At 36.4% G+C, this 21,637-nt stretch overlaps 1 protein-coding gene across 1 annotated transcript; it reads left to right on the forward strand.

The window, feature by feature from the left end:
* The first annotated feature begins 1,928 nt into the window (after positions 1-1,928).
* On the forward strand, positions 1,929-21,161 carry LOC102581447 (uncharacterized). Its single transcript, XM_006354778.2, has 8 exons — positions 1,929-2,152; positions 2,230-2,433; positions 3,482-3,590; positions 3,969-4,039; positions 4,334-4,399; positions 4,487-4,599; positions 8,754-8,853; positions 20,864-21,161. Exons 1-8 carry the CDS (start codon positions 2,041-2,043, stop codon positions 20,956-20,958), a joined length of 870 nt encoding a protein of 289 aa, XP_006354840.1. The 5' UTR covers positions 1,929-2,040; the 3' UTR covers positions 20,959-21,161.
* The last annotated feature ends 476 nt before the right edge of the window (positions 21,162-21,637 follow it).

Consider the following 21,637-nt stretch of genomic DNA (forward strand, 5'->3'; position numbering starts at 1 on the left):
GAGGCTTATAGTTCACCAAATACTATCCTTAATGCTTGTTTATATCCATTTCCGATGTTAAATTGCTTGACTTTCAGCTATGAGAGCTCAAGGACAAAACAAGGACAAATAGAAGCAAAAAGAAGTCAATCGCCAAAAATATTGGAGAACTCTACTACAAATGGAAGCCAACTTAGTGAGTGAAGTTAGAAACAATGATTCACCGATCAAGATTGTCGAACTCCATTAGGCTCACCAAAGGTGTTCAACACCTGAAGCCATGAAGTGAAGCTAAACGGCAAGAAGGCATAACATTCGACAAGCCCAACTAACGTCGCCGAAGAATTTCTGAAGTGTATTTTTTTTTCAATCTTTGGGAAGGTATAAATGATTTTGATAAAATTATCTATCATTATTTTGGTGTGAAAATACCAAGAACACTCTAAAGTTTTTGGGTGATTTTTGCTTGGAAGACTTAGAATTCCTTGGGTTTTGATTTGGGTAATTTGAAACTAAAAATTGAAGCATCTAGCTTGAATTGAGAATCGTTACTTTGGCAAAATTCTTTTCATTTCTAGCTTAAGTGACTAAATCTCATAATTCCAGAGATGTGTAATGTAATTGGGTCCTAAATTGTCTGTGGTCTTTGTGTTCCTCAATTAAATGTTGGTTTGAAAGGAGTTCAATTATTTTATCTTGTTTTTATGTATGATTTGAGGTTGAAAACTTCAATCTAGTTTAAGATCTCTATGCTAACTTGTGAAAGGTGCTTAGAATGAATGATTTAATTGAAAATTGTTGATTAAGTTCATATTTTAGTTTTGCTTGAAAGAGGAAACTATATTAAGGCATTATATCAACTTTGTATGTTACACATGTTGAGGTTTCACAAAACTCACATGAAAGACGATAAGTAATTGATAAATATTTATCGTATTCGTTAATCTAGCATATCTATTAAGAATCAACTATGCTGAGCAACACAATTACCCACATTCGAAATTGACATTCAATTACGCACACTCCCAAGATTCCTTTTCTTACTTGTGAAATTACTTTGTCCTTTACTCTGGTTAAAAATCCGTTAATCAATCTCATTACTGATAGCTTGAAATCTCTCAAATTTGTATTTATGTTAACATCAAATAAACAACTTACAAAAGACTAGTACATGGATTTACTCCGTGGTTGAAGTCTAGATTTAATTCCTTATGGAATTTAACCCCACCTCCTCGTTGGGTTCTTTTTTACTAATGACTGTGTATACGTTGAATTATAAAACATGTGTTTGAGCGTTATCAATGTGCAACAGATTTGTTCGAATAATAATGTAGTTGATTTATTCATCAAGTCTCTACTAATTGCAACTTTCGAGAACATGATGCACAAGATTGGAATGAGAAAATTCAAGTCTTTAAATTAATGTTTTTATTAGGGAAGGTTAATTAGTATGCCTTGTACTCTTTTTCCTATAGAAGGTTTTGTCATTGGAATTTCTGTAAGATTTTTAATGAGACAGCTTAAATATGTATTGTTAGATCTGTGAATTTTTTTCTTTCATTAGAGTGTTTGTATTAAACTTTTTCTAACAAGATTTTAACGAGATATATTATCTATTTTGACATTTTAAAATAAATGTTATAAATGATAGTTTATGTCTATCAAGTTATAATGAAAAGTTAGAAACCCTAACTTTAAGATCCAATCAGCTTTGCTCCATAAATAAATGATTATTTTCGTTGTAAATTATCACTAAGAGATATAAATTTATTTTATATTTTTTCTTGTTTAATTACATCTTAGTCCCTCTATTTCATATTAAGTGAGTTTTTTTTTTATTATTTAAAATAATTAAATTGTTTAAAGGTTCAAAATAAATATTTTAAATTTTTTTCCATATTTGCCTCTTGGGTTTGATATCTTTGTAAAAGATAAATTGCATTTCATCCTTCTTTTTACCCTTTTTCTTCCTTTTTATTTTTTCCTTGCCATTTTCAAACCTCAAAAATCTCCACTCCCGCGTAGAACACGATACGCTTCTCCTTCTTCCTCAAACTAAAAATGGACGACTCAATAGGCAAATTCTGCAAAACCATGGCCGTTTTCTGTAACAATCTCGAAAACAGCTGCAACGCCCTCAAAGAGTCCGTGGATCGTCGCCCCATACCCCTTGGTATAACTTACCTACAGTTTTACCTTCTTTTTTTTTTCTTCTTTCAAAATAAATCTGTACAGTCTAGCTTTGTACAGATTCAGCATCGACGACCTTTGTACAAAGCCTAAACCAGAGAGTAATGTCACTAAGCGGTGACCTCGATGTGCTGGAGTCCATGTCTTGTGGAACGGTGTCGTTCGAGGAGCTGCTGGGCCATTGCAATGAAGTTTTCAAGAAGAACCAAACTGATCTTCTGTCCCTTCAGGACCGTCTCCATAATCTTGGCTACATTGCTTCTGGTAAGTAAAATCAATCAATGAATGTTATGGTTGTTATTAATAATTCTGTTACATTCAGGTCTAAATCATTCCATTTCTACTTTGCTTATAAAATTTTTGCCCTCGAAAAATAGAGATCTTAAACTAGAGGTTTTGTCAATTTCACACTTACCTGGTTAAAACCGGACCTATTATTTTTTTTGTTATTCTTTAGTCAAGTCTACATTGATTACGAGTGATTTAGGTCTTTTGAGTGTCACATGACCATTTTGAATGTCCTGCTAAGTTTCCCATTAAATGTTCAGAAGATTTTAAAATTGGGATATGCTCATTGGAGCTAGTACTACTCTATTCTAATTATTTTAAATGTTTTATCTTGTAGTTTTCTCTTTCAGAAAACAAATACATTGGTTTTTTTGGTGGAGGTGCTGTATTCCTGTCTTCCTTTTTGAATTGGGCACATAGGTGTGCCGAAGTCCGACCTCTTTTGAAATCTTAAAAAAAATATAGAACTGGATCATGTGACAAATAACCATGTTTTAGCATTATATGATTGACAAATATGGTTCCAAGCTCCCACAAGTCCAAGGAAGGAAAAGAAAAGCTCTAAATTCAATCTTTTAGTGAGAAAGGAATTATTTCATATTTAAGGGTCAATTTTTGGGTTGTAACCTGTAAATACATGAAATTGCTACAAGATTGACTCTTGAAGGTCAATAAATCTGGAAATTCCACAGTATGAACATTTTCATACTCAATTGCCATGTGAGTTAATTTTAGAAATAATTGTATCAAGAATATGTTAGGGAATGTCCATTAGAGCTAGTATTAGGTTTCTATAGTCTGTAGCATTTACTTTATCGATGTGTTGCCTGGTGACGAATCACCAACTTAGGAGTCTTTGAAAGCCTCAATCGTTGTACATTAAACATGTTAAATTGTCATATGGGGGAACATTAGAAGTTCTGGTTATCGTTTAACATTCTGCCTTTCGCTTTGAATGATTAATCATCTCATTTTGTGTAGTAATTACTTATTGACTGGTTTGCTATTTTCCTTGCTCCACAAGTCGATCTTATTGGTGAAGATAGTGAAGGAGAAGAAGAGGACCCTAATGTTTCAGAAGATTTATCTTATGACTGCAGCTTAGACTTCAAGAAAATTGAAGATGATCCTTTGTATCCTTTATGAATGTTTTATCTAATCAAACGCAAATGTTGTACTTGAATCCTTCTAAACTTTTATGCTCTTAGCATAATAACAATCGTGGATATTTTTACTTGGTGAACTTAGTGCAGGTTCATGTTCAACATAGCGTTCCTCTGCCAAGAAAATTAGGTGTTTTGCTTATTTTCATTTTTCCTGAAAAAATGAAGCCAAATAATGTGACGAAGAAAGAGTTGTGGCACCATCAACTTGCATACGATTAGATTTTGAATGATTATTAAGAAGTTGAGGTGTGTGACCTTTCCCCGGACTATGCGTGAACCAGGGATGCTTCGTACACTAGGCTTCCCTTTTAAGGAGATTTTATGTGTGCTACTTAACACTTTTAGGCTGGATGATACTCTGAATTTGCAGAACCTTGGTCTCTCTGATGTTTGCCTAGCTACCATAGCATTTGAAGGTGAGTTTTAAACTCAGGAATCAAATTGCCATATCTTGATGAGATATTAAGAAAAAAATTCGAGGTGTGAATTGACTTGTAGATTTATATTACATGTGTTGTCTTCAACCCCAAGGGGCATCGCAAAGATGTATCTGGACATACTAGTAAAAACTATTTCCCCATTTTCTTTCAAACTATGCTTTAGATTTGTGCAGAGGAAGAAAGTTTCTTGATGCCTTTGCTCTAATTTTTTTTTATGATAATTTATAACTTGAGATATTTCTTTCTTCTCATTTGTATTTTCGTTTGCAGCAAATACTATATATGAGAAAGAGGGATGCTATCTATCCACTGAAAAGAAACAGGATAGTAGTGATGGTACAAAATTCACATTCCGCATCATTAACTTTGTAAAATTAGTATAACATGGTGTCTAAGATGTGTTTCTTGCTTTTCTGAACATAGGGAAAATGAACGAGGAATTGAAGTCATCTGAAGATATTCAGTCACTGATAACTGTCTCTGAAGATGATTATGAAAACCTCCCCAAACATATGAAGAATTTGGCTTCATGGCAGGTGTGGTTTCTGTATTGGTGATCTCATTTTCTTGACAGTCTTATTCTAAGAAAAAAGGAGCTTCAGAGTAGAAAATGAGAAGACCAAGGAATATTTTTAGTTTATGAATTTAATTGTATTTAGCCATATTTCCTTTTTAAGATTTTTATTCTTTTCATCCAGTATACAGTGGATTAAGCACTAGGCAGCCCCAAGTATAAATTTTTGATTTTGGTCTTTTAAAATTTTTCTTCACTTTAATGAAGCAAGCACTTTTCTTCACGCTTCGATTGAAGTGTGGAGGGGGGTCTTGTCGCTTTTTTCCGCTTTGCACTTCCATAAACACAATGATAAGCAGATTTTGGGAAACAATTAGGTTAGTTGGGCTTTTCTTGAGTCCAATGGAAGAAGTGGTGGAATTATCTTTTTTTTGAAACAAAAGAGCTGTGGAAGGTGAGGTTCTCAACTTTGGGACACAAAGTCTTACATGCAAATTCACTTTAGTGACCTAAAACTACACTTGGCATATCATAGGGGTTTATGCCTCAAATTATAAAATTGGTAGGAAATAATTGTGGTGGGAACTTGTTGTCTCCATAAGAGTGTGTACATGACCATGAGTGGTTTGACGACTTTAACATCACAAGACTTGTTAGTGAAAAAAGAGGTGGTAGTGAAAATAATAGAGTTATGCGAATAATCTAACTTAATAGTAGAATTAGAACTGGTTGATTTGATGAGAGACAAGACGGAGTTAATGATAGGCTGGAGGTTTGGAGACAAACCATGGAGTCAAAAAGGTTTAGGTTGAGCAGGACTAAGACAAAGTACTTGGAGTGCAAATTCAGTGACGTATCTCACGAGGCGAATTGGGATGTGAGGATTGATACACAAGTCATCTCCAAGAGAGGAACTTTCTTGTACCATGGGTTAATTATCCAAGGAAATGGGGAGATCAACAACGATGTTACACATCGTATTAGAGCAGGGTGGATGAAATAGAGCCTCACATCTAGTGTTATGTGATAGGATTGTGCCACCGAGACTTATGGTAAGTTTTATAAAGTGATTGTTAAACCAACTATGTTATATGGGGCAGAGTGTTTGTCAGTCATGAACTCGCACGTCCAAAAGATGAGAGTAGCGGAAATGATGTTGTTAAGATGGATGTGTAGACACACTAGGAGAGATGGGATTGGGAACAAAGATATTCAGGACAAGGTAGAAGTGGCCTCCATGGTGGACAAGATGAGGGAGGCGAGGCTGAGATAGTTCAGGCTTAGTTGCGCGGACTCTCCACTTTTGATGCCGCACCCGTCTCGGATTCTCCAAAAATACACTACTTTTGGCGAATCCGACACGCACCCGTTGGCATTTTTGAAGAGTCCTAGCAACATAGAGTTTAGGCATGTGAAGAGGAGATGCCTAGATGCGCAGTGAGGAGGTGTGAGAGGTTAGCTATTGTGGATCTAAGGAGGGGTAAAGGTCAACTGAAGAAGTATTGGAGAGAGGTGATTAGATAGGATAAGACACACCTACAACTTACCAAGGACATAACCCTAGATAAGAGAATATAGAAGTCCAGGATTAGGGTAGAAGGTTAGTAGGTAGTTGATCCTTGTCTTGTTTTCATTATCAGTATTATTAGTATTATTGCTGCCCTACTATCTCTTTGATTATATTTTTACTTGTTGTTTCCTTTGTTTTGGTTATTGTATTGTTTGTTGTTGCTACGGTTCTTTCTTCCATCATTTTCTACATGACTTCTTCACTACTGTATCTCCTCTTTTTATTGATTCTGATATGTTTTACTTGAGCCGAGGTTTATTGGATCAATCTCTCTACCTTCGCAAGGTAGGAGTAAGGCTGCATACACCACCCTCCCAAGACCCCAATTGTGGCATTACACTCTATATGTTATTGTTGTTGGAACTGGTTGATCTTCATTTGGTGGTGTAGTTTGTACATGGTATAGGGAGAACAATCATGTAGCTGCATTGAGACTTGATAGATTTCTTGTTTCAACTAAATGGGATGTGGAGTTCAATAACATCACACAATCCCTGCTACTTAGAACTGTCTGATCATATCCCAATTTTGTTACAATGTGGGGAATGGGGTGAGCAGGAAGGCCTATTTCAAATTCCTGAACCGGTAGCTTGAGACGAAGGGGTTTGGGTAGAAAGTCAAGGTGGTAGGAGGTTGGCTGGATTATATACTGGCAATGAAGTTAAGAGCCCGTTTGGATTGGCTTAAAAAAAGTAGCTTTTAAGTCAAAAATAACAAGTCAAACTGAAATGACTTTTAAGTCAAAAAATAATAAGTAGGGGGAGACCTACTTTTGGTTTCTGACTTATTTTAAGTCATTTTTTACCTTGCCAAAAACTTCGTAACTTATTAAGTCATTTTTGACTTATTTTAAGTCATTTTTTATATTTGCCAAACACTTTCAGAAATCAAAAACTGACTTAAAAGTAGGTTTGACCGACTTTTAAGCCAATTCAAACGGGCTCTAAAACTGTTTAAGGCTAAACAGAAGGAATGTAATTCTAATAATCATGAAATCCAAGAGAAGAAAAAGAAAGACATGTTAGATCAAGTATTACAAATTGACAAGATTCAGGAGCAAAGGAACCTTAATGACAATGAACTCTTTACCAAAGCTATTTTGGAGATGAAGTTTGAGGAAAAGAAATATCTTGGAGGCAAAGATCTAGAGTTTTATGTTTAAAGCAAAGGAGATAAGAATACAAAAGATTTTCAAAGAATGACAAATGTGCGTAGAAGGTTAGTAATCTAGACAAGCTGCTAGTTAATGTAGAAGAGATCACTGATCTAGAGGGTATTAATTTTTTTTTGGAGTTCTATCAGAAGCTTTGTGATGAAATAGAGGTATGGAGGCCTTACTTTACTTACTCCCTCCATTTCAATTTGTTTGTCTTACTTTTCTTCTTTGGGAATCTCAAATTGGCTACCACCAACCCAAAAACTCTTGCGAGGTCCAAAAGTGAGACTCCTCCTTAGTTCCTGTCCCCGAAACATTTGGAACTGTTCCAGGACACATTGATACTGAAGATTCCCTGGAATGGAAGGGGGCCAACAACAAGATGTTTATAGTGAAGTCATCATATGCTGTATTCACAGATAATGGTCAGGTGGACAACAATTAGCCTTAGAAACAGATCTGGAAAACCGAAGCTCCCTTCAAGGTTGCTTGCTTTGTTTGGTTTGTGTCTAAACAGGCTTGCTTAACTCAGAATAGCTTAAAGAGGAGGAATTAATATGACTTTCAGCTACTTATGTTATGCAGATGCAGATATAATAGTCATCTATTTTGTATTGTGGATTTATTAGCCACGTGGCAATTATTTCTTAACATGATTAGCCTTAGATGGACTATGCCTAAGTCCACTGTTGAGCTTTTGATGTGTTGGCACAATCAGGGTAGCAATGTAAGATAGAAGAACTGGTAAAATATGATTCCAGCTTGTATTTGGTGGATAGTCCTGAAAGAAAAAAAAATGTTAGGTGCCTTAAGATAGGTGAAACTCGATTCAGAAGATAAAAAGCTGAATTGTGTACTATTTATCACTTTTGGTGTAATTAATTTTTTGAAACTAGAATCCTTGTATGAAGAACAAGGATAGGTTTTTGTACGTTTTTCAGGAATTTGGTACCAGCACAGCTTTCGTGTTGAAGATTAATATAACTGTTACTTTTCTAAAAAAATAAAAATAATGGGCCAGAATGTTACATGTTGAGTTAAATCTTAGATACTGAATTGATACTAATGTCACTAATTGGTTGCCATTAGATTTTCTTGTAGTATTGTATTCTTAGCTATTAGAGTGTTTTTGGGACACTTAACTATATCTGAACTTCAACATAATCTGTGATGTTCCATTTGGAGTAATGCCGTTCCAGTTTCTAGACATTCAGAAAGAAAAATCTACTTTCAGAAGTTATCCTACTGCTGTAAGCCTTGTAGAAGATGCTAAATTCTTATTTCTAAGTTGCTGTGCTTGTTTTTCACCTTGAACAGCGAAAATGTTTTCTTGACTGCTGTAATGCTTTTCTTCCTCTTGTTTCCTTTTTCCGTTTTATCGTTCTTGTTCCCTTGTATTCATATTATATGGCTTCCGCTCATACACTAAAGTTCTGAAATACTTTTATAGGAGTTAGTTGTTGCTGTTGAGAAGATGAACTCATTCCTTGACACGAAAAAGACCAGGCCGTACTCCTTCCAACAAGCTGAAATTGTGGAATTAGGATTAGGTATGTGTTTTTCACTTTGTTCCCTTTTCATTTTGTATTTGTGTATATGTTAATTGTAGACATGGAAGTGCAGTTGTCATTAAATGAAGATCTCCATTCTAGTGCATTAATTAATTGCTCTACATAATTTTAGTGTTTCCAGAAACTGACACTAAAATTATGTAGAGCAATTAACTAATATACTAGAATGGAGATGATTTCTATCAGACTTACGAAGGTAGTGGACGAGACTATTCCTACTTCGCAGAATGCTCTTGTGGAGTAGACAGATTTTGGATGTAGCATTGGTGGCAAATGACGTGGTGGTTCAAGGAGAAAGTAAGGAGTGCCAAGTGTGTTGTGCATTTGATCTTGAAAAGGCCTACAATCATATGAATTGGAGGTTCCTAGAATCTATTATGCTACAAATAGGATTTGGCTTAAGTAGAGGACATGGATTTACGTTTGCCTAAATTTTGAATTGTAGAGTTAGGGCCCTTTCGACTACCTATCTTGGAGTACCATTAGGTGCATCGAACAAAAATCAAATGGTGTAGAATCTGGTTCTTCAGAAGGTTTACAAGAGTCTAGCAAGATGGCAGAAAATATGTCCAAGGGTGGGAAGGAAGTGCTTATTTAGATCACTCTCGAGCATTCCCACTTACTACATGTCCTTGTTTCTTGCTACAATATCGTTCACTGAAAAGCTCGAAAAGATGTAGAGAAATTTCCTATGGGATGCGGTGGATGGGGCAAGGAAGCTCCACTTGGTGCTGTTGGAGACTATCACATCTCCTAAAAAATGAGGTCTTGGAGTTAAAGATTTAAAGGTTTTTTTATAAAGCTTTACTGAGCAAAGGGCTTTGGAGATTCAGGGTGGAGGTACAAGCGTTGTGTGTGTGTGTGTGGGGAGGGGTGATAATTGGTAAATATGGGGTTATGGAAGGAGGGTGGAGCACTAGAAGTATCACTTTGCCTTTCGGTTGTGGTTTGTGGAGCAATATCTTGAAGGGGTAGGATGCTTTTTGGGATAACATCTCATTCAAGGTCGCAACAAGAGGAGAGTAAAGTTTTAGGGCCATAAATGGTGTGGGGACTTAGTTTTAAGGGTGAATTTTAGAGTTTGTACAAAATATCTTTTCAAAGAGACTTGACAATTAAAGAAATTAGGGGGAATCGAATTCCACTATTGGGAAGTGGCTCATATTTAAGATCCAAACCTTAGGATTTCATTACTTTGTTAGTTTCATGATGATTATTCAAGATGTACGTGGATTTTCTTAGTGAAATATTGTTTTGAGTTTTGACAACTGAGGAAGTTATGGGCACCATTGGGTGTAGTGTCTGGAAAACCATAAGAAGACTGTGGCCCCAGTTCAACAATAACATCTCAATCACTGTGGGTAATGGTTTAAAAGCTGACTTTTGCAATGAGGTGTGGATTGGAGAAGATAGTCTTAGAAACTCTTTTTCACACCTATATACCTTAAGTCTTTAGAGGAATGCCAAGGTATCCCAAGTTTGGACCCAACAAGGTTGGGACCTCTTATTTAGAAGAGCATTTAATGACTGGGAAATTGGAGAAGTTGCCAATTTATTGGAAGTTCTTAACTCACATCCAGCTCTATCTGTGAGACATTGACAAACCTAGATGGAAACTACACAACACGGGGGTGTTCACAGTGAAATCATGTTATTGGAATCTTAACACACTACAGACAGCTAGACAAATGGCCTTGGAAGCTAGTTTCAAAGACCAAATGCCCTCCAAAGGTGGCATGTTTTACTTGGTTGGTTGTAGAAAGGCATGCCTAACTCATGAAGCCATACAGAAAAGGGGCTGGCAGATTTGCTCAAGATGTGTCATGTGTGAGCAAGAAGAAGAAATCAATGATCATCTATTCCTTCACTGTAAGGCAGCTTTGAGCCTATGGAACATGTCTTTTTGTTTTTTAGGAGTATAGTGGGTGATGCCTAACACAACAATGGAACTCCTAAGTAGTTGGAAAGGTATTGGCAACAGAGGAAGAAAAGAATTTTGGTGGAGAACTATCCCAGCATGCATATGGTGGACTCTTTGGAAAGAAAGGAACTCAAGATGCTTTGATGGACAAAAAACTAACTTACAAAAAATTAGAATGAATTGTATAAGCCTTGCGAAATGGTCTGATGGACCCTTATACTTGTATGCATTTGTATTTTGAACCTTTCAACTTAGAACTTTGTCAACTGAACCCTCTAACTCAATGAAATTTAACATTTTAAATCTCTTTGACCGTTGACCAGGCTTATGTAGCAACTTGATTAATAAGTTGGAACAAATACATGATTCCACGCGCAAAAGGAGCGTAGACACAAGAATTTAGACTAAAAATAATTTAAAGAAAAAAGAAAAATAGAATAAAAAGAAGAAAAAAAAATTAAAAATAAATATATCATTCTCTCTCCTTTCCCCCCACCCATCTCGTTTCTTTTCCTCTTCTACCATTACTTCAGTTCCCTGTTCTTCCCCACCCAGACCCCCATTTCTCTCTTTCTCCCCTTCCCCGCTCCTTTCCAATTTCTTTTTCTCTTTTTTTTTTCGTTTTCTCTTTTCCCCAAATTAAAAACGAAATTGTGTAAAAAAGTTGAACATAATAAACAAAGGAAAATTCAAAAATTTGGTGCGATACACATAGTTGTTGGAAGAAATATGTCTAATAAGTATCTTGACCTCTTTTGCTGTCAAATTTGTTCTTGATTTGTCATTCTCTTCATTTTTCTAGGGTAAAGTGACAAGATCTGGTAGTTTTGAATGGTGAAAAGTAATTGTTGAATATCTTTATGAAATTAGATGAAGTGTATTGTGTAGAATTATGCGCAGATATTAAAATATATTAAGGTATTATAATGGTAATTCATTGGTATCAATGGAAGAAAGGGTTTTAGAAGTTGCTCAAGTAACAATGAAGGGAGTAATGGAGTGAAAAAAGAAGAAAAAAATATTATTTTTTTAAAAATTAAATAATAAATGATGTGTCAGTAAAATCTGATGTGGATGATGATATGTCATTTTCATTGGGCGTTTAAAGTTCACAAAAAGTCAAAGGAATTTAAAATGTTGAGTTTTATTGAGTTAAAGGGTTTAGTTGACAAATAACAAAGTTAAAAGGTTCAGAATACAAACTAATACAAGTATAAGGGTCCATCAGACCATTTTGCCCATAAGCCTTTTGTTTTTTTGGTGTAAACAAAATCTGATAGGGGAGATAGTAGAATTAGTTGATTTTATAGGAAACTTGTAAAGAATGCCCTATGTGGGATGTAAGTTTCCAATTCATCATTTTTTGGATGATGAATCTTTTGGTGTGAATACAAGGTTACCCTTTTCTCAAACAAATATTGTTTTGAGTTTGTAAAGATATGACACCTAGGCCTAACTCAACCCCAAAAGTTAGTTCATGAGGGGAGGTTTGTCCAAGTCCATATAATGAGACTAAATTCTCATTCCTCTACCGATGTGGGACTTCTTAACACTCCCCTGCACGCCCAGACCTCAACTGGAGTGTGAACACTTCTAAATGGGGGCCCAACATCGGTGAACAACAAATTGAGATGGACCTGACTTTGATACCATGATGAAGTGTGTGACCATCTCATCTGAAAAGATATGGTACCTGGGCCTAACTCAACCCCAAAAGCTAGCTAATGAGGGGAGGTTTGTTCAAGTCCATATAAGGAGACCAAATTCCCATTCCTCTACCGATGTGGGACTTCTTAACAAAGTTGTTTTCTAAACTCGAGTTTTTGTGGTGAAATACGAAATCATTTTGGTGTTTCTATTTGTACTTTTCACAGTGATAATGCCTTAGAACACTAATCCTCCCAGTTTCTGCAGCTTATGGCTTCTCAAAGAATCATTCATTCGGCATCTTGTTCATATGTACTCCTCAATAGAATGGTGTAGCGAAGAGGAAGAATAGACACCTCATTAAGGCTACTTACACTCTTCTCATTCAATTTAATGTCCCACTGTGTTTTTAGGGTGTTGTGATTCTCTCATCTCACCATTTAATTAATTGAATACCTTTATCTTCCATTCAAAGTTAGATTCCACATTTAGTTTTGTTTCCTCAGTCACCTTTATACTCCCCTCCCCGCGTTTTTGGGAGCACGTGTATTGTTCATAACTTAGCCCTCGGAAGAATAAACTAGCTACTCATGCTCTGAAGTTACATCCCAGCCATAATGCAACAACTTCTAATTTATTATCATTGCCCATGTCTAATATTAGGCCGAATGATTCACATGCTGCACCTATTGTGGACTTGTCTCATTTAGTTAACGAATTGCACTTCAATAAGGTATATGGTCCACTTGTAATACCAAACCTCATTAACATTTTTAAGTTATTATCGTCCATCATCACCCTATTTATGCTTTTGTCATTTTTGTCTTTTATTTCCATGTTTTTATGACGACAAACTATGATTGATGAGATATTTGGTTTACATGCAAGTAGCATCTCGGAGCTTGTGTCATTTCCTACAAGGAAGTCTATGTTGGTTGTTGTTGGGCTTATGTTGTCAGCTGGTCTGGACAACTAGATTGATAGGCATAAGGCTCTTTTTGCTGCAAAAGGGTATTCTCAAATATTTAGCCTACATTGCAGTTGTTCAATTAGGTCTTGGGCATAACTCATACCCCAAAAGCTAGCTCAAAGGAAGGATGATTATCCAAGCATTGAATGAGTCCACCCATATCATTAATCACCATTGTAGGACATTTGTAATTCTTTAACACCCCACCTCACGCCTAGTGGTTAGCATCTGGTGCGTGGACAATTTTTAATTTCAGGGGCCTAACATTAGGTGAGATGGGTCATGCTCTGATACTATGTAAAATTAGGTCCTAGGCCTAGCTCAATCCTAAAAGCTAGCTAATGAGGGGAGGATTGCCCAAGTCCATTCCCTAACCAATGTGAGACTTTTACTAAGGGGTGTGCAAAAATCGAACCGATCGATAGACTGAACTGAAAAAATTGCTATTGCTTTATTGCTATTGGGTTCACATTTTTTAATGGTTTTATAAAAAATAAATATCGGGTTATCAGCTCGGTTTTGATTTTTTTAAATTGGGTTATTGGATAAATCGATAACCCATTAAGACTGTAGTAAATTATTACTTTACCTATACACAAATATTATATATTAACCTCAATACCTTCCTAGTTACTGCATTTATCCTTTAGCCTTTAATTCATACTTCACATTGATTTTGAGTTCACAACTTCACATTATACAAAATGTCAAAACCTTAATTAAGAACCATATTTCTCTTAATTTTTCTTTGTGTTATACTTGTATAGTTCTTTTCATGTTAGTTATCATTGTTTCTATTTTATGAGCATTTGTAAAGTTACATTATTGTCTTGTCGCATCAAATTGTTGTCAAAGTCATATATTTGTTTTATAAGCATTTTCTTATTGGTTAAGCCAAAAACTGAACTATAAGAACCAAAATCGATAAAATATATCGTATTGGTTTGGTTATTAGTTTAGCGTATTTAAGAACCAAAAATCGATAAATCGAACCAATAATACATAAAACCGAATTGAACCGGCCGATGCACAACCCTACTTTTACCCACTCTAACACCCCCTTCACGCCAAGCCCAATTGGAGCGTAGACTGGGAGCCCAAACAGGGATGGACCTAACTCTGATACCATGTTAAGATATGATACCTAAGTCTAACTCAACCCCAAAAGCTAGCTTATGATTGGAGGATTGCCCAAGTCCCATATAAGCAGACCACCAGTCTATTCCCTAACCAATGTGAGACTTTTACCTACTCTAATAGTATTAGAGCAGGTCCATCCCAGTTTTGGCTCCCTGTCCACGCTCCAGTGGGCCTAGGCGTGAAGGGGGGGGGGTGTTAGATTGGGTAAAAGTCCCACATTGGTTGGGGAATGGACTGATGGTCTGCTTATATGAACTTGGGTAATCCTTTCCTCATGAGCTAGCTTTTAGGGTTGAGTTAGGCCTAGGTGCAATATCTTTACAACAGTAATACATTCTCTCATGACTAAAATTGCATATATCCATCTTATCCTATCCATGGTTGTTCGTCATTGGCCTCTTCATGAGTTGGACCTTAAGAATATTTTTCTCAATGGGAACCTTCTGGATGTAATTTATACAATGTTATCAAAGGCGGAAATCGTAAAAAGATCTAAGGTCTGTTAGGGCTTTAAACGCAAATAAAGCATTGGCTTTAATGAAGAAAAGCTTAAATGAAAGAAAATATAAATATGTATGTGTAGTCCAAGACTAACAATTATAAGCTTGAATAGTAAATATATAGACAAAGAAATTGAAACAAAGTAATGATAAAGTGAAATATAAATTGTTTAATAATGCCTCTTTAGGATTACTCTTATTGTCAAGGGAAAAAAAAGTCTTAGATCCTTAATGACAACATTAAAGCGTCCTCTAAGTGAGGTGAAACACTCAACATGTTTTGTGCCTAGCTCAGGCTTAAACGTGCTTTAAGCGAATCTTTGACAACATTGGGTTTGTTCGAAAAAACCACTTGTTTTGTTTTGCTTGGGGGTCTAGTGGTCTGATATGTCAATTGCATAAGTCACTCTATGGTTTTACGCAGTCTCCTTGAGTCTGGCTTGGTAAATTCAACATTTTTATTCTGGAGTTTGGAATGACTTATAGTGAAGCTGATCACAATGTTTTATCAACATTCTGCTCTTAATCTATATATTTATTTGATGATTTATGTTGATGATATACTTAATACCGGCAAAGATTAGGATGATATCACTAATTTGAAGCAACATCTCTTTCAACACTTCTAGACTATGATTAAAGTATTTTTTGAGGTATTGAGGTCGCTCAATCCAGATCAAGAATTGTTATTTCACAACATAAGTATGCTTAGACATTCTTGAGGAGATATGAATGATGAGGTGTAGACCCATTGATACTCTTATGGATCTGAATGCTAAACTCCTGCTAGGACAAGGGGAGCCCTTAGTGAGCCTGTGTGCAGTGGTGAGACCTGGCATTTCTTTTGTTGTGATTGTTGTAAGTCAGTTTATGGATTCTCCATGTCTATCCACATTTTACGATATATAGAATCAGCCTCACGCAAATGATGACACTGCGATGATCATAGCCATGAGCAGATCGTTGAATATATAGACGTTGACTAGGAAGGACCACCATCTGATAGACATTGTACATTTGAATATTATATCTTAGTAGGAGGTAATTTGGTGTCTTGGAAGAGCAAGAAACAAATGGGTAACTCATTTTTAGTAGGAGGTAAATTTGAGGCGTTGGGGGTGGGGTGGGGTGGGGGAGGGGTGAGGAGGGTGAAGAGTGAGGTAGAAGATTTTGCTTTTGAAGCTTTTAAAATGATTCCTATAATAATATGGGTAAATATGAATACCCATATTATCCATTGGGTAACTCGTTTTTACCCATTTAAAATATGAGTCGAGTCAAGTATTCTACCCATTTTAATTTAACTTGTTTTCAATCTACTCATATTTGACTCGACCCGCTTGTTTGCCACTCATACATTGTAGGTTGGCCTCGATGGACATATTGATCGCCTAAAACTCAACTAATGGCCAAGAGTTATACACAAATTTTTGGTCTTGACTATGGTGACACCTTCTCTCATGTGGCCAAGATTGCTTTAGTCTGTCTCTTTTTATTCATGGTTGTTGTTCGTCATTGGCCTCTCTACTCGTTGGATATCAAAAACCCTTTCTTCACGAAGATCTCGAAGATGAGGTATCTGGTTATGTTGCTCATGGGGAGTCTAGTGACATGGTGTGCAGACTATGACGAGCACTCTGTGGCCTAAAACAGTTTCCTCAAGCATGGTTTGGGAAGTTTAGCATGGTAATTCAGGAGTTTGGCATGGTACGAAGTGAAACTTATTTGTGTTCTATTGTCACTCTGCTTCAGGTTAGTGCATGTATTTGGTAGTTTACATTGATGACATAGTTATCACAGATAATGATAATGAGGAATAAACCAAATTGAAACATCACCTTTTCCAGCACTTTTAGACCAAGGATCTTAGTCGGTTGAGATAATTCTTGTGCATTGAGGTTGCTCAATCCAAATAAGGAATTGTCATTTCACAAAGGAAGTATGCACTTGATATTCTTGAAGAGACAGAGATGACAGGTTGTAGGCCTATTGAGTCTTCAATGGATTCAAATGCTAAGCTCTTGCCAAGTCAGAGGGAGCCTCTTAGAGATCCAGAAAGATCTAGAAGGCTGGTAGGAAAGTTGAATTATCTCACAAGTCACAATGACTCGACCTGATATTAACTTCTCGATTAGTGTCGTAAGTCAGTTCTTGAATTCTTCTTGTGACTGTCACTGGAATGCAGTTATTCGTACTCTTCGATACATAAATCTGCTCCAAGGAAAGAACTACTTTATGAATACTGAGGACATGAGAAAATTGTTGGATATTCTGATGTAGACTGGGCAAGGTCACCCTCTGACAGATGATACACTTCTAGATATTGTGTTCTAGCTAGTGGAAAATTTGGTGTCTTGGAAAAGTAAAAAGCAAAATGTGGTTGCTAGATTTAGCATAGAAGCAAAATATTGGGATTATATGCAAATCAAAAAATATTGGGATTATATGTGAACTCATATGGATCAAGCAACTATTGTAGGAGTTGAATTTTGGAGACACTAAAGACTGGAACTTGTGTGTGATAATGAAGCTGCTCTTAACATTGCATCAAATCCAATATTTCACGAGAGGACCAAACACATCGAAATTGATTGTTATTTCGTTAGAGAAAATGTATTCTCAGGAGACATCGTCACAAGGTTCGTGCGGTCAAGTGATCAGTTTGTAGACATTTTCACCAAGCCCCTAGCCGGTCCCAGAACAAGTTATACATGTAACAAGCTTAGTACATATAATTTCTATGCACTAGCTTGAGGGGGAGTGTTAGAATCATATGAACGTTCTATAGCATATGTGTAAATTTAATATACTCCTATTTTAATTAGGTATTGATTTGTATTGATTTCCTTTCCTTTTTAGGACATGTAAACTTACCTATTTAAACCCCAGTAGCTTGTTGGAATAATCAAGCCGAATTCTCTCTCAAACTCTTGTCTTGTCACAACATCTTAACAATATCTTAACAGTATCGTTATGTAACACATCTTAATAATATCCTCCCGTGCCTTTATTTCTCACAAATCCGTTTCTGGAGAAGGATTTGGCTTGGGATTATCTTTTGGCATTTCTGGTGTTTAATGGCTTGCCTAGAACTCTAAGATTGGGATTTCAGCATGTTCATGATATGTCATGAACTGAGTTCTGCTTGGGGTGTGATTACTGTGAGTGAGAACTCTTGAATTTGGAATCAATGGCACCACAAAAGAGATCGAGCTGGCAGTAAGAGTGGAATAATGTCTTACTGTGAGTGACTCCATGGTACAGCTTGATCCTTCTTTGCAGGGGGACTCCTAAGTGGTTGAAAGTTAGTGGTTATGATCACTCAATCACAAAGTGATCTTCACAATAAAGTTGTCAATATGCTTTTGATGTATGGTAGTAGGACAAGCTCCTTTAAATTTCTTTATCATATGCGAGATCAAGATGTGAATTTGTGGCATTTGATGATAAATGGTTATGCATTGAACGGATTGGGAGTCAATGGTTTGGATTTGTATGTTCAGATGAGGGAGCTGCATTTGAATCCACACAAGGAAATCTTTCTTGAAGATCTTGGGTTTGTGCCTTTCATGAAACTGCACAGCTATTTGAGCTCGAGTGGTCGGGCTATCTATTTGTTTCTTTGTGTTGGGACTAGAGCTATCTTCAAGAACCTGACCAAACAGTCTCTGCATATCCATTAACTGGCAATTCAATACAAGAAATCTCTTTGAGCATGCCCTTATCGATGCTGGTTTGCACGTTGCAGAAGTTAGCAGTCTATGAGAGTTGTACAGGGGATTCAAACCAACTTTTCTGTTTGCTGCTGAAACTAATGCTGAGCAAAGGGAAAAAAACATGACCATCAAGTTCAGAGTTTATTCTCTCAACAGTTTTCGTCCTCTCTTATTGATCCAAGTTCAGCTCCTCTGAATTGCAAGGCTCTTATGGTGTTAATTAAGGCACACAAGAAGAAGACCGAACCAACAAATCTCATGGTTTCAAGTGTGTAATGCTTGCAAAGAGATGGAAGTGTTTGATTCAGAAATGTCTGTCCATGAATTTGCGCTAAAGGTCATGTTAAAGGGTAAATACCTATTGAAAATACACTAGTTGGAATGTATAGAAAAGTTAGAAACGTGAGCTATTGTGAGAGCACATTTCATGACCCAGAGAGCAATAAGATCACTTGGAATGTAGCAACTGGTAGTGCATGTGGAACAATTAAAATATACAGGCCTATATATGAAGAAAAAGTGAGAATTTGAACAGGGAAGATTGGAGCTCAGAGCTCATTCCAACTTGAACCAAAGGATAACTGGAACCATGCATTTCCTTCAAATATGCTCGAGGCTACTGGAATTGACATGGCTTTGTCAGAAATACCAGATTTAGAAGTTATACCAGGAGTTCAAATTGGTTTTATTGGTGATAAGTTCATTGTGAAGCCAACAATTCAGGAAATGGAGAACTTACAGTCGGATTTGTTATTTGCAGAGATCAGAATGCAACATTAATGGTCGAGGGGTATTGTGATTTTCTTCTCTAGGACAAGTTGGTTGAAGCTACAGATGTAGGGCAGAATGCTGTGCGGGTATTTGCAAGTAGGTGGAAACTTTAGTGCATAAATGCGGAAGGACAAAATGCTCGATGCCTCAAGCTATCTCCAAATTTGAGCAACACCGTTAAGTTGATAAGCGGCCAACTCCGCCTTTTCCACTGGTGTCACTCCCATGATCATCAACACCTTGTAAACCTCATCAATGAACTCTTGGGGATCTTCCTCAACCTTAGAACCATGAAACTCCAGAGGATTCATCCTAGTGAAGTCCCTCACTTTAGATGCCGCCGTACCCACATTTGGGTTCACGGGAACCGCCACCTCCCTATTGGCTTGGGCCGTCACAGCTTGAGCCAACACTTGAAAAGCAGCCCTAAACTCCGCATTAGTCAGAAAAGTTGCCGGCGAGGAGTTAGTGGAAGTGCTGCAAATTGTAAACAAGATTCCAAGAAGAAAGGCCCAATTATTATTGGAAGAAAGTATTAAAAGCATATTGTCAGAGGGATTATATCAGTAAAATGCAAGGTTTTGGGTTTACCGGAACGATTTGTAGTTTGTAGAGAATGGTGCCAGCATTAAATAAAAGAAGACACAAGAATCAATTAGGAAATGCTCTTGTTTACAGCTTGCAAGATTGATTCAAAGACACAACTGCTATATTTGGTGACTTTTCACAATTTCCACTTGATTCTGGCAGTGTTAGGTCTTTCATTTTCACACTATCACACCCTTGAGGGCAAGGGTTGTTTAAGGGAGGGATCTGAATCCGATATGATGTAAATTTCTAGCATGTAACTGACTCACGTGAATAGCCATTTGGTACCAAGTAGTTAAGCTCATTTTAGCAAAATTACTTATGGCTTAGCTTAGCAGTGCATTTTAGCTTCTCTAATAAGTTGTTTTCCTTTCATGGTAATCATCATTTTGCAGAAGTAAGATAGCCATAGTGTAGCTTAGCTCTTAAACTTTGTTTTCCCTTCCCTGCAGTAATTTTCTTACCTTCAGTGAGCCCATTCACATACTTAATCCCAATGCAATTAGCTCTATTAGATATAAATGGATTTGTTATTACAATGCTGTAATATTGAGCTGGCTTGTACGTCCGTAAAAGTATGTGTGCTATTTTTAACAGATGTTTACAACACTTAAATATTTATTCACAAGGAAATGGAAAGAACCAATAATTGTGCCCCCTCCAGTTAAATGAGTTTATTTGTTTTTTCTTTAGAGTTTTAACTGGCCATAGAGTAACTGGTTGTTTATTGATGCAGGGCATAAAGCTAGATCCTATTTGCTGCTGCTCATAAGACTGAGTCGAGTAATAGTGGAGACAAGTGGTGGTTGGATTTGTTATAGAATCTTATAGTGTAGAATGAGTGCAGAGATAAAATACTATTGATATTAACGTGTTAGCAATATTTAGCTAAAGTGTGTGCTTTTAATGGTTGAGCTTCAAGCACAAAAATGAATGTTGGTATTACGTTGTTAAAAATTCTCCTTTATTTTTTTAACTATACTGCACGGGTAGTGTGCATGCACATTGATATTTTATCAAGTACTTACTATGTCTTACCAGCTCATACATTAGGTAAGTGAATTCTCCTTTATTTTTTTAACTATACTGCACGGGTAGTGTGCATGCACATTGATATTTTATCAAGTACTTACTATGTCTTACCAGCTCATACATTAGGTAAGTGAATTCTCCTTTATTTTTTTAACTATACTGCACGGGTAGTGTGCATGCACATTGATATTTTATCAAGTACTTACTATGTCTTACCAGCTCATACATTAGGTAAGTGAAAATAAGATTTGACTGATTTTCTGGCTAAGCAATTGCTTTGTTGAATGTTAAATTGACTGCATTTGAAGGAATGCAATCACACTATCTACTAGAAATGTACTTAAAGAACTTTACACGGGGGGGGAGGGGGGGATGAACATTTTAAATTGGTGTTAAAATATTCTGACATAGAGAGTGTATGTACTCTCTTAAAGAGAGTGAGAAACCTAAGATAATGATTATAATATTGGTTTTATGA

The sequence above is a fragment of the Solanum tuberosum genome, unplaced genomic scaffold (assembly GCF_000226075.1).
Source record: "Solanum tuberosum cultivar DM 1-3 516 R44 unplaced genomic scaffold, SolTub_3.0 scf00182, whole genome shotgun sequence".
In the NCBI taxonomy this organism is placed as follows: Eukaryota; Viridiplantae; Streptophyta; class Magnoliopsida; order Solanales; family Solanaceae; genus Solanum; species Solanum tuberosum.